Source organism: Triplophysa dalaica, chromosome 5, assembly GCF_015846415.1.
Source record: "Triplophysa dalaica isolate WHDGS20190420 chromosome 5, ASM1584641v1, whole genome shotgun sequence".
NCBI classification, from domain to species: Eukaryota; Metazoa; Chordata; class Actinopteri; order Cypriniformes; family Nemacheilidae; genus Triplophysa; species Triplophysa dalaica.
In genome coordinates this window covers 11,655,981-11,670,360 of record NC_079546.1, presented here as the reverse complement: position 1 = coordinate 11,670,360, position 14,380 = coordinate 11,655,981, and the positions used below count along the sequence as shown (strand labels likewise).

The 14,380-nt window shown below is 38.0% G+C and overlaps 1 protein-coding gene across 28 annotated transcripts in view; it reads left to right on the top strand.

The window, feature by feature from the left end:
* Nucleotides 1-14,380, top strand: part of celf2 (cugbp, Elav-like family member 2) — a 140,572-nt gene that overhangs the window by 101,044 nt on the left and 25,148 nt on the right. For all 28 annotated transcript variants that reach the window (XM_056749297.1, XM_056749283.1, XM_056749271.1 and 25 more), the window contains 3 exons: nt 6,543-6,591; nt 10,082-10,216; nt 14,192-14,271. In XM_056749297.1, coding sequence (XP_056605275.1) covers nt 6,543-6,591; nt 10,082-10,216; nt 14,192-14,271 — 264 coding nt within the window. The remainder of the gene's footprint in view (nt 1-6,542; nt 6,592-10,081; nt 10,217-14,191; nt 14,272-14,380) is intronic.

Sequence of the window (14,380 nt, the reverse complement as noted above, 5' to 3'; positions counted from 1 at the left end):
TAGTTTTCTGGCCTCTGAGCTCTGAAACCGCAGCTGACGTCTAAATTTAACACACACAAACTGAACATCAGCACAGCTTTCACCTTAACATGATCCATTGGTAATTGTCATATTGATGATCAGTACAATCTCAGTACTATACCTGATTTAACTAAAGTCTCTCTCTTTCACGTGCACAATCGTAGGTTTTTCTTTACTGGTCTATTTGACAGTGTTGATTCAATTCTTTCACCTCTATGTATTTGTTTATAAGTGGGTTAACTTGTAGATGTTATGAATTATTACACAGTCTGAATTGGTCTCAAGAAGGTCCCGTCCTTTTTGTGTGTTCGTGTGTAGGAGGGTGTTAGCGTCAGTAATGGTTGTTTTTCATTTTTAATTGCATATTGCTTAGTTTATTGCTATCATTTATGCCATTTTGTGTGTTCGTATGTATCTGTGTGTAGCAGCAACTTATAAAATCCCCACTGTGCGCCCATCTGTCCTGCGCCTGTGATCTTTCACAAAAACATACACCGTGTGTCCTTAAACCACTGGACGGAAAACTTTTATTCTGGAGCAACATATCTGAAATTTGCAAATTTCTTATAACACAAAGTGACATTGAATTTAAACGTAGGGATAAATCCTTTTTTTAAATAATCTGTTATCCATATTTTTATCTATATTATATAATGTTGTCTTTCTGACAGAGTACAGTAGCTACTTAAAGCACTGAAGTGATCGGTTTGAATAAGTATTTGTAAAGTATTTCTTTATGAATGTAAAACAATTGCGCTGTCAAGCGGTTAATCGCGATTAATCGCATCTAGAATAAAAGTTTGTGTTTACATGATATATGTCTTTGTACTGTACATATTAATTTGTATCCCTAAACACATACACACTTACACATACATGTATATTTAGGAAATATTTGCATGTATTAATTTATATTGCATAATTTAATATAAATTATACTTAAAAGTTTATAAATGTGTAGATTTTATATTTTTCATAAATATTCATTTGTGTATGCATTTATAAATACCAAATTAATATGTCAGTACACCGACATACTGCATAGTATGTACACACAAACCTTTATTCTGGATGCGATTAATCGGGATTAATCGCTTGAAAGCCCTAAAAACCATTTATAATCTTAGAATCAATTCCTGCAGGTAAATTGAGGCTTAAAATTGTTTTGATGGGCAGTGTTGCATTTTTCATAGTAGAAACATAAAAGTATGAAACTAAATGTGTTTTGCGTTTAAAAAAAGTAAGTTGTAAGCCTTTGGCCAGAAAGATGGTGTTTGTTGTGTTTCCGCAGTGTTTCTCAGTCAGGACCTACTGGTCCACTTTGCGTGTCTGTGTGTGCTGAAGGTCAAAGATCAGAGTTGAAATGAAGTAAATGATATCTTCAGCTATTTCTGACTGCCTTTATAATTTGATACAACCCGAGAGTTATGGAGCTGTCAGTCTTTTTTCACCCATAGACGGTGGGGGGTGCGTGGGGTCATGTGGCTGTGATTTCTGAGAGCAAGCATGTATATTTCATGAGAAGTAGGTAGCAGAGCATGATCTCTGTAATTAGTGCCTTGGCCTTTACTGGCGAAGATAGAGAAATCACATGCTAGAGCGATGGCCCTCAAAGAGGCGTGCGTGCATGTGTGTGTTGGACAAATCTGATCTCTGGCAGTAGATCAAAAACAGGACCTAAACTGTAGATCTACACACACAGGTGCAGAGAGCTGAAGGTGTTAAGAGAGGAGGAGAGACTTTGAGAAAGAAACAGAACAACCACCAGGAAGTCAAAGTTAACCTGATGTATTTCCATTTAAATATACTGTTAGCTGCTTGAAATGCTGTTAGCTGCTAGTTTTCGACAGTAGTTCCAGGTTGTGTCTGTTTAAGAGTAAATAAATGCTAGAGCTGACACCGTGGGATTACATTTGAAAACGTGACATACTTTTATTTTTAATAGGGATCTTAGACGATTAATCGCTTTTGTGTTTACATGGCATATTCATTTTGTATTTATTGACTAGTGGTGGGCCGTTAACGGCGTTAGCGGCGTTAACGCAGTGAGACTCTTATCGCGCGATAAAAAAAATGTCGCCGTTAATCTATTCTCAAAGTTGGGTTGGGAGCTGGGTCTATACTACGCAAGCTATGATGACTTTCACCTTGATATTTTAGCGCGGATGTATACCAGCTTAACTGCACTGTACGGGGCGAGAACGAGATTTTTCAACTCGCGTGATTCGCGTCATTCGCGGAAGCAGAAGCAGCCTCATCATCTCATAACCAGGGCTTCATTCGCATCATTCGCGCCGCCTCATCATCTCATAACCAGGGCTTCATTTTCGCGATTCGCGCAGCAAGTAGGTCTATTGGCTCTTTGCATTAACATATAAATCACTCGCACTTCACACGCCATTCGCGTTTGGTCTGAACACAACATAACGTTACTGTGAAATTACCGCATCAAACGTGACGTGCTAACATGGATGCAGCTATGAAGCCGCCGGGTTTGCTTCAGGGAATATTAATTTAGAAACATCGACAAGACTAATGTTGTTTGCACCTTGTGCAATGCGGAATTGGTTTAAAAAAAACACTTTCTCTCAACAGGTAGTGGTCTAGCTTTAGTTGAAACCAGTAACTTTGTATTGAGATCTAATGTATTATGGCTCCTGTATGACATATCGCTTGTTGCTCCCTCACTCGTTTTAAATCGCATTGGATAAAAGCGTCTGCTAAATGACTAAATGTATATGTACTGTAGGAGCTCTTCCAGTCTCAAGTACCACCTAAACGCAAATCATCCCTTAGCTAATGCGGAAGTAAACACAAGTTCATCTTATTGAACATAATTTAATTTTCATCACCAATTATCATAGTAGAACCGCTTTCTCAAGCAGTTTGTGATGCATTTTGGAAACAGGAGATTTGCCCCTGGTCTAATGCGCCACCTGGCTTGAGAAACCCGTTCTCAAAGACTTACTTTTAGTCATTATTTGGGTAGCACACATATTCTGAATGCCTTCTGCAGAATTCAAATGAGCCATTTTAATCTAGATTAATCTAGATTAATCTTGGAATTAATCTAGATTAATCTAGATTAAAAAAATTAATCTATGCCCACCACTATTATTGACACATTTACATACTAGGGATGCAACAATGCAGCTCACCCACTGTTCAATACGCAATTATTTTTTCACCCACGTTTTTGGTTCGGTTCTGATGACTTGGCACATTAAAATATTTTTTCATTGGTCCATGCTTATGTGACAGTAAAAAGTTTAGAAGAAATAAATCAATTTTACTGAAATTGTCTTTAATTTTCTTGTTCAATTTCCTTGTGTTTGAATAAATATAAAGATTTATACTGGCAGCTCACAGCAGTTTTTGGTTTACTGTTCCTCTACATGCCAGTAAGCAATAAGGAGTAAGCTTCTTGAAGAGGTTTTGCGCATCAGAATATTTAAAATAACGAAACTTGCGACTGCTGTAATGGAAGTAAACGTGCCGTGCGTGTAGCACATACACCTGCACTCAGTGGGAAAGGCCAAAGAGAATATATTAACAAGGTGCACCACTGCCATTGCAATATATTGGAAGAAATGCAATGCTAAATAGCTGCTCGGAGGCGCTCTTGATATGACGTAAATAGCTGTCCGAAAGGCCGCAGAGTGGTATGACTTTCGTTAAACGAACTTTGGCATGGTGCTGTAGACCCTCTTTCTCCATGTCCTGGGTGAGAGCAATGCGAACGTGCTGCTTTCGTATGCAGTTAATAAATACATTCTTGATGTGCCAAATTCAGACATTATCACTTTAGTACAACTGGCACACAATAAAGCCAGCTCGCGTCTGTTCGTCAGCATTATACTCAACAGCACATTGCTTCTTGTGTCGCAGGCAGCCTCGCTTCACCGCCCGACCTCCACTCACTGTTATATATTACTCTTTGGGATGCGTTTATCTATATTATCACACAGACATACAGACAAACACGGACAGAGCCAGTTCAGAGTGTGATTAAGCACACGGAAATAATTTAACACAAAACCGGAAAACCGCAATTCAATTACACGTATTGAACCGTGGAGGTCGTAGCGAACGGTTCAATATTATATTCAGAATTATGGCGTCCCTATTACATACACGTACATGTTTACATATAAAGGAAATAATTACATGGTTTTATTTATATTTACCAATAGTTTAAATCATATTTAAATGTTTTTTAATTTGTATTTTTTTTATATTCATGTATGTGTATGTTTTTATAAAAACTAAACTAATGTACACAAACTTATATTATGTAAACACAAACTTTTATTCTGGATGCAATAAAACTGTGATTAATCGATTGACAGCCCTAATTTTGAAATGATTCAATTTCAATTATTGTTTTATCAACATAGCGTTCATGTCGGGCTGACACCTTGTATCTCCATTGTTCATCATTTTTAGTTTTGGTTCATATATCCAATTGCATATCCTTCATGTTTGTCTATGGGTTTCGCAAATATTTTACCAATTCAAACGATTAAAAAGAGCTTCTCATCTTTGACAACACAGTGTTTAAGTATTGAAAATTCAGTATATTTTTCGATTTCCTGGGAGGTGGCAGGTTTGGAAATGAAAGCTTTCTGTCCGACAGCGACAGCGGGAATAATTCATCTTTAGCTAAACATTTTTAAGGCACGTAAAACATAACACAATGGGATTACACTAACAAGCGGCAACAAACACAGACATTCTTATTAATAGAATGAATGGAGTTTGTTGGCATTTGTCCGTGTTTGTTGCCATTTATTGGATCAGTGTAAATTAACCTAAATTTTTTTTTGTTAAGCAGCACATCAACGTATTGACGGTTTTCGATGTTTTTCAGAATCACACAAAAATGTTTGAAACCACATATTTCATACAGTACACAAGGGAACATCGTGTACCATTAAAAAAAAAATTGCGTTCACTACATTGGATTGCTATCAAAGCCATTTCTTGGGTATGGATGCGTTTTAATTAGTGGTGGGCCGTTAACGCCGTTAACGCCGTTAACGCAGTGAGACTATTATCGCGCGTTAAAAAAAATGTCGCCGTTAATCTATTCTCAAAGTTGGGTTGGGAGATGGGTCTATACTGCGCAAGCTATGATGACTTTCACCTTGATATTTTAGCGCGGATGTATACCAGCTTAACTGCACTGTACGCGGCGAGAACGATATTTTTCAACTCGCGTCATTCGCGGAAGCAGAAGCTGGCTCATCATCTCATAACCAGGGCTTCATTCGCGCGATTCGCGCAGAAAGTAGGTCTATCGCCTCTTTGCATTAACATATAAATCACTCGCGCTTGACACGCCATTCGCGTTTGGTCTGAACACAACATAACGTTACTATGAAATTACCGCATCAAACGTGACGTGCTAACATGGATGCAGCTATGAAGCCGCCGGGTTTGCTTCAGGGAATATTAATTTTTAAGAAGCTTCCCAATAGAAACATCGACAAGACTAAGGTTGTTTGCACCTTGTGCAATGCGGAATTGGTTTAAAAAAAACACTTTCTCTCAACAGGTACTGGTCTAGCTTTAGTTGAAACCAGTAACTTTGTATTGAGATCTAATGTATTATGGCTCCTGTATGACATATCGCTGGTTGCTCCCTCACTCTTTGTTAGTCGCTTTGGATAAAAGCGTCTGCTAAATGACTAAATGTAAATGTACTGTAGGAGCTCTTCCAGTCTCAAGTACCACCTAAACGGAAATCATCCCTTAGCTAATGCGGAAGTAAACACAAGTTCATCTTATTGAACATAATTTAATTTTCATCACCAATTATCATAGTAGAACAGCTTTCTCAAGCAGTTTGTGATGCATTTTGGAAACAGGAGATGAGCCCCTGGTCTAATGCGCCACCTGGCTTGAGAAACCCGTTCTCAAAGACTTACTTTTAGTCATTATTTGGGTAGCACACATATTCTGAATGCCTTCGGCAGAATTCAAATGAGCCATTTTAATCTAGATTAATCTTTTAGTTTTAATGCACATCAACCACTACATAAGACACTTCTGCATCATCCTGTACACTTAATATATATGTTTGAAAAATAAAAACATGTTTTTATGCGGCCAAAAGCAAAATGTATCCATCCAACCGACTATTAAAAAAACACAGATGAAATACGTTTCTGTACAACCCTTTACTCAGTAAATGGTTCGATATACTGTTGGTGCCAGAGCAAGTGTACGAGAGAAATATGGAGCACAGTTGGCGTTTTATCGGCAAAGTGCTGACAAATCACCTTCAACAAACCCCGAGCAAACGTGCATCTTCATTCTGTTGATGAGGAATAGATGTAGCGAAAAAAATGACGCCACATTAACAAGATTACAGCGATAATGTCGAACATCAGAGACGAGGTTGATTGTGATCTCTGTGCTTGTGTCAGCGTTAATGAGCGTGTTGTTGTAAATGTGCCGTGCTCCGTCGTGAAGTGTTTGTGTGAATGTAACCGGCGTGTGTGTGTCCTGTGTTTCAGATGCACCATCCCATACAGATGAAGCCCGCAGACAGTGAGAAATCAAATGGTAAGTGTTTGTACGCGTCTGTCTCTTTCTTTTTCCAGGGTCATTCGACTCTACGTTCGCTCTGTGGGTTTGTTTCTTTCTGGTTCTGTGTTTTTGTGTGTGTGTGAGGGACTGAATTATTGAAAAACCAAGAGGCTTCTGGGTCAAGAATAGTTTAAGCATCTGCCCAAGCAGTGACCCGCACGCGTCTACACATTCACGCTCGTACAAATCATACCGCTCACAAAACCATTGAATGGATGTGTTTAGAAGGTCTCTCTGATGACTCTTTTCAACTGAAATGCTGCTGGTGCCAGAGGGGGGCTCGGCAGGGGGGTTGTGTAAACCTCTTTCAGAACCAGCAAACGTTTCTATTGATTTAAGAGCAAATACGCAACAATTTTATTGCATAAACTGCTTACAAACACAGCTTCACGCCATTTATGTACATGGCTTAAAATCATTTGCTTGTTTGTATAAACCTGGCTAAATTTAGTTTGAGTCATGCTCAAAAAAGAAATATATTTGCCAGTGGGAAAGAAAAAATAATTTCAAAGTGTATTAACTGTATTACTGTATCTTACAGTTTTGAAACTTGTTTTAAGGATGTTTGTGGAGGAAAACAAGACCTAACATTGATTCAAGATATTTTTGTCTGTGTTTTCCGGCTAACTTTTGGTAATTTCAGTTTTTGGAATTCAATATAATGTATTCCAATATGAGCAGGCTTCCATGTAGTGTTGAAAAGTTATTTTAATATATTTTTAACAATAATATAAATAATAACATTCATATTCAATCAATACACACGATGTTTGTTAAAAAATACGTGGGATAGATGGGAAAGGTAAAGTGGTATTGTACAGCGCGACATACATGACACGTCTATAAGGGTGGAATGATGGGATTTTGTGAAGTTAGACAGCTTTGTTAAATATAACGGGAGGTTTGTTTTATCTTATGTTCAAACAACCTGAGCTTTTTGAAAGCTTTGCATGGTGAGGACATTGTCAAACTTCCCACCCATCCCAGGCCACTGGCAGTTTTCGGTTTGAGACCTGCGGGTATAAAAGAGTAATTGATTGAAAAATGAAAATCATCATTTACGCACGCTCATATCACTCCGAACATTCTAGGCTTTTTTCTTCTGGAAAGCTAAAAAGGAGATAGTTAGGCATGTTGTTAGGGACTGACAGCCTCGATCACCATTCCCTTTCACTGTATTAAAACAGATAGAGTGACACTGAATGGTGAGCGACACTGTAATAACATGAGAGTGAGTAAATAATGAACTTTAAAGGATAGTTTATACAAAAATGACAATTCTATCATGGATTACTCAACCTCAAGTGTTTCTAACCTGTATACATTTTCTTGTTCTGATGAACACAGAGAAAGATGTTTGGAAAATGTTAGCAACTGAGATTTTTGGGGAACCATTTACTACTATAGTTGAAAGATTTAAATGGTAGTCAAAGGTGCCCCAGAACTGTTTGCTTTCCTAAATTCGACAAAATATCTAATTTTGTGTTTTTTTACTATGGTAGACAAGTCTTGTTAGCGAATGCCATCACCCATCCAAATGGCTGGTGCTCTTGTGCGTGCGGTTAATCTGATAGAATACAATGCGAGAAGGGAAAGCTTTTGAAGCAGCACATATCGCCGGCTCATCCTGTCGCTGTTAAATGCACAAACAATTCAAACAGCAAAATTAACAAGCATGCTATCGATTCCTAGAGTGTAGCGGTTTGCTTATCGGTCGCCAGGCGGCAAGAGCTGACGCATTCTTTATTAAAAAAAAATTGGATTACAGTTACCCCTCCCTCGTTCTCTCAGTTTCTAACGAACATACATTCAGAGGCGCACACAGCTGTGAACATTCACCTTTCCAGTGTACTTTTAACAGTTTTGTTTTAACCTACTTCACTGCTTTCATCGTAGTGAAAAAGTTTAGATTCCGTATCTTGTTGGATCTTCCGCAGTCCCGTTGTAATGATTTTGCTTAGAATACATAAAAAATGGTAAAAAAAGTCATTATTTGCATTGTGTATCTCAGAGTTACTTTAAACCATTAATTGTGAAGTTCCAAGACACATGGTGACAAATTTCTATCGGTTATGATAATAAATATAATTATTTTCTTTTGGAAATTAAAGCTTAATTTGTATTTGAAGAATTTGGTTCAAAAATGAAATAGCCAATGTTCAAAAATCACGTTTTTTATTATTTGATAATGTTTTTATAGTGTTTTATTGTGTTAGTTATCTGTATTTTTTTAGTTATTACGGCTTCAAACAAAACAAACCAACTTCAGTTTGATGGATAGTAATTGAAATGCACAATAAACATTTAGTTATCTAATTTTGGAACCAAACTCTTCATTTATTCATTTTGATTTAAAAGGGAAGACACAACATAACGTCTATAACTATTTTACGAGGTAACAAAATTTGTCTAAATCTTGTTTGTGCATTTTGTTACAATCTGCCTTAATGCCAACAATGGTTAAGTTTAGGGGCGGGGTTAGGGGTGGGGCTAAGTGTTCTAATACATTTACTGATAACAAACAAAATAGGCACCTTGTTAAATAGTTTCCCTGTAACATCAGACTGGGTAAACATATATAATGATTTATATTGTCTGTTTTAATTATATTACCATATTCAATCCTTTAGAATAATGAATATTAAGTAGTTCTATATTATTATTGCCCATAATTATCTTAAAATATACCAGTGCCATTGTTTTGTCTCAAGATTCAAACCAATAATGTATTCTTCTAAGGCATTTTTATAAAAGCGACATTAATGTCTTAATCCATTCAACTAAATTATAGTCTTGGTTTAGGATAAACTGTGTCTGTGAAAGTGGGCCAAGATGTATATAACTTTTGGGCCTATAACTATGATTTTTACTGAGAGTGTTGACAGTACAATTTGTGTACTGTTGATGAAGAGCAGCAATAAAGCTTGCCAGAAAACACTACTCATTCCGTCGGTAGCAACAATACATTTCCCATTGTTCTCTGTGACAGAACAGGAATGATAAACTACATAAAGCATCAATTACGCACTTAGTGCACATCCCTTGCTCTTCATTTTGTTGCATTAGCACTAAAAAGGCTCTCCGTCTTTATCATTTAACGAGAGAAAGAAATATAAAATTGCGCAGTACTTCTTTTCCGAATAAAATCACATCAGGCATGTCACTTCTCCGTCTTTGGAGATTGTAAAGAGGTACCCGGGAGGACCTGAATGCAGCATCTTTTGCGCATACACGCACACACAGATTACAGGCAAAAGAGAGCTCTCGGGTCATTGAAAGAAAAGATCAAAGAGAAACAGGGAAAATAAAACGGAGGGGCTTGTGAGCGCTTCGAACAGAGAATCGTGTCGGGGTCTTGATGTGCTAATGAGACATTGATCACGTGCAGCTGTAACGTTATTTAATCCCACTCGTTTGTCTCGCATTGTTCATCACGCTTGTTTTCTCCACGCTTCATCTCGCTCAGCGGTGGAGGACAGAAAGCTGTTCATTGGCATGGTGTCCAAGAAGTGCAACGAGAACGACATCCGGGTCATGTTCTCTGCCTTCGGACAGATCGAGGAGTGCCGTATCCTGAGGGGACCAGACGGACTCAGCCGAGGTGAGACACGTACATGCACACTTATACTGACAATATTACCGGTGTACACTTACCAGGGTTTACTTTAAAGGGAGCACGGATCTTCGTCACGCTTTTTAAAATGAGTTTTTGATCCATGAGGCTTACAAAGCTCAAAGAACATTTATTAAAAAACTAACATTGAGTCCTAACCAGACGTGACGGGCTAAGGCAACATCGTTGACAAGTGACGTGCTTTGGAACATTTCATCTCTCGCTCGTTTCTTGTTTCTATTTCTGTCGGGTCATGCTGGGTAGCACCGCCCACTGATAATTCTCATTGGTCCACATAGCTGTATACTAAACATCAAACTTGGTCTGATTGGCTGTCACTTAGCATTTCACTTTCAATCGAGACCAAAAAGTCTTGCTTGGACAATGATGACACGCCAAAGCGACATCAGAGAAATAGTTCAGCACAAATTACACCTCAACAATATTGTGCTTGAGCATTCCACAATGGCCAACCAGCAAGTACGTTCTTCATCTGCTGTTCACCCAAAACGTAATGTTCTGTCATTATTTATTCACATGACTCGTTCTTCTGTGAAACATAAAAGAAGAAATGTTTCAGGGGTTTGTGTCCATAAAGTGGGAGTCAATGGGGGTCAATGTTGTTTGGAGACCAGCTTTCCTCAAAATATCTTCTTTTGTGCTCTGCAGAAGAAAGAATGTCATACAGTTTTGGAATGACACGAGGCTGAATAATTTTATTTTGGAGTGAACTGTCCCTTTAATTAGAATAACATGTCAAGACATTGTTATCATTTTAATGTAACATGTTAAGAGTTAGAGATTTTTTTTATTAAATTGCAAATATTTTGGGTATGAAAAACAAAATAAAATAAAAACAAGTGTAAAAAATAAGGTCCCTTTATTTGGAACGCTCATATATTAGACCTGGCATTCGTCTTTCTACAATCTTGTGGTTTTATTCTGGAAAACATGTTCATAGTTAAATACTTATTAAGCATGTTTAAAATGGGTTGTGTGTAATTTTTAAAGCGTGTGTGTCTGGGTTTAATGAGAGCAATAGTACTAAATGTAGTACACGATAGCATTCAAGATGTCTCCTGCTTTATGAAGGCTAACCTGCAGGGAATTCTACCACACCTCCAACTTCCCACAATGCTCTGCTTTCACATACAGGCCCCTTGTCACCAGCCGTCTTTTATCACTCGTTTATCTTCCTTATCCACCACTCTAGTCGTCTCTCCATCCTCGGTTCAGTCCCGTTACTCCACCGCAGTCCTTATTTTCTCCTGTCCTCATGAATATTTTAATTCCACAGGAGATTAGCTTTATTCCCTGGGCTCGTGGCTAGAGATATTCGAAATGGTGCTGTAAGAGAAACTACCACCCCTTTCTATGAAATTAAGGAATGAATAAATAAATGAGTAAATGTGTAGGCACAGGTGTGTGGTAAAACACAGGACGAGGATAACCGCTCTCTCGATGTTATTAAAGAGATCTATCAATCGTCATTGAACTACGCTATTAATAAAATATAGATCAGGCCACATGTGAACGCAGAGCCCTGGGAGCTACCCCACTTTCTTCAAAAAACTCTCATCTCTCGCACGCTATCCCTCCATCTTTGTCTCTTTCCCTGGTTTATTCAATTTCAATGACACTGGTGTACCCTTTCAGGTATTTATACTTCGTTTTATGACGTTTCTGTTAAAGGAATTCTATAGTTCAGTTGGTTATTATCCCAAGAAAAATCTTGATTGACCCTGAAGGGTCAATTTGTGATATTGATTATCTATATCTCACTATACATTTTTTTTAAGTTATTATATGGCTATTTAGCAAATAGATCAATAAAATGACATCAAATATTGATTTGGGTACAAATTTGTAGATTATAAAGGCCGTGCATACTGTAGCTAAATGAAATTGGTCGGTTAAGCTGTCCTGACATAAAATAACTACTTTTGGCTGATATTTCAATGATCGACCAATCAGGATCAAGCGTTCCAAAAAGCAGTCTTAAAATTTATAAAACACTTTCCTAACTAATTTAATTCCTAAATTTGTTTTGTATTCTTGCTTGGGGTTACAAGTCGAAAACGAATGTCAAACTTTGAATTTTCCAGCACTTTTCTCCTGTGAGATGCTATCTCTAACCCTTTCTCACCCTGCCAGTGCCCACAGATAACACCCATAGTGTCTGAAATTGCTTTAATGTTGAGGCCAATTAAGCGACTAAAAATAAATCGCCTTTCATTCCACTTGCACTGCGGTTCGTAGGGGCCAGATTCACTTGCTCTGAAATGCAGCGTTGTATTGAAGGAGAGGGATTTTAATGTTAAACAAAAATAAGAAAGCTAGGTTCACTGGAGCACTTAGACAATGCTAGCAGATTTATAGCACAACCGTGTGGTCTTAACAGTGTACTGCAGGAAAAAAATCATAAATCATTAATGCCTTAAAGTTGGATTGAATGAGATTAGTGTTGGGACGTGTTGTGGAACACAAAAGACGAAATGTCTCAGTGTTTTTGTGTCTTACAATGGAAGTCAATGGGGGTCAACGTTCATTGGTTAGCTATAAAGTTCACCCAAAAATATAAAGTCAGTTATCATTTACTCGCCCTGTTGCCATTTCAAACCTGTATGACCTTTTTACTGCAGAACACAAAAGAAGATATTAAAGAAAATGTTGGCGACCGTACAACGGCGGTAGCCATTGACTTGCATTGGTTTTTCCATGCAATAGAAGTGGGGTAACACTTTAAAAAAATGTTCTTCAAAATATCTTTTGAGTTCTACAGAAGTTGTTCACAGGTGTTGCAAGAGAAATACTGAGTTTGAGAGTACAAAAAACATGGGTCAATACATGAATTTTCATCCATTTCTCTCTTCTTTCCCTTCTTCCTTTCTGTCTTCTTCATTTTCTATCATATTTGCGTACGTAGAGATGTCAGTAGTTAACCCAGTAACTAAGCTGTCCATCCATGTGAGCACGTGTTTGTCCTCCATATGTTCAAATGTCTTAGACTGCACAGTAGAATATAGAGAGAGCCGCGTTTTCCCCCAAACATTCCTCCATATGGCCTGTACTTTTGGCTCCCACTTGTACAGCCTCGATTCCAACGCTTGTTTCCCAGATGCCGTTTCAAGCTCTCCCGAAGCACTCACACCTCCAGAGATCATTTGTCTTGTTTACAGTTGTTTAAAAAGAAGAGCCTGGGGTTGTCGGGGTAGATCTTTCCCATATTTAAGTGCTGATGAATATTAACAAAAGCGATAAGGGTTGGGGCGTGAGTGTGCACAAAGTAGTTGTAAACGTAATACTTTTCTATAACAAAAAACGTTTGCATTGAATAGTGTGTTTCTGTAACGTCTCAATATGTAAGGCTTATTTTTTGTTGATAGTCACTGAGTTGAAATCCTTTGTAAATCCATGTCATCCAATCTCACTTAAGAATAAAATACAACCTCATAAATTGCAAAAGAACTAATAATGACAATTGCTTTGATAACTTCCTTAATAACTTCCTTGTGAAAAGACCTTTTGTGAAACACTCATTTTGTTTGGAATGAGCTGTGGGGCAACATCCTCTTCCCGCGGGGCCTTTTAAAGACAAAAAAATGCTCGCTGGAATTCATCCATTATGTGGGTAATGAGACTTGCCCCACAACTCTAACCTCATGGTTTCCAACCCACCACACCCAATTTAACTAAAATCTGGATCCATTTGCTGACAGTCATTCTGTTGAATGTGTATTTTGAGATGTTGAATGTTGAGTGTTTATCTGAAGCTGAATGTTGAATGTTGATTGTTCTATTCTAGCAACTGTAGAGCACTGTTGTCTGCTGTGTTCTTTGTACGATCTTTGTTTTTTGGGCTTTATAACAACCTGTCCAACCCTTTTGTCTTGTTTTGTTTTTCTCTTGTCTCTCCTCCTCCTACCTCTACTCCCTCCCACGATCCTCCCCTACTTCCTGCAGGATGTGCGTTTGTCACGTTTTCAACCAGGGCTATGGCACAGAATGCAATCAAAGCCATGCATCAGTCTCAAACCATGGAGGTACTGTACTCTTCTCTACTCCAACTTTCTCTACTCTGTCTCTGTGGTCTGTTCCAAAATGGAATGAGCTACCTATGAAGCAACGTCTAAGTAGGCACCAACGTTGCTC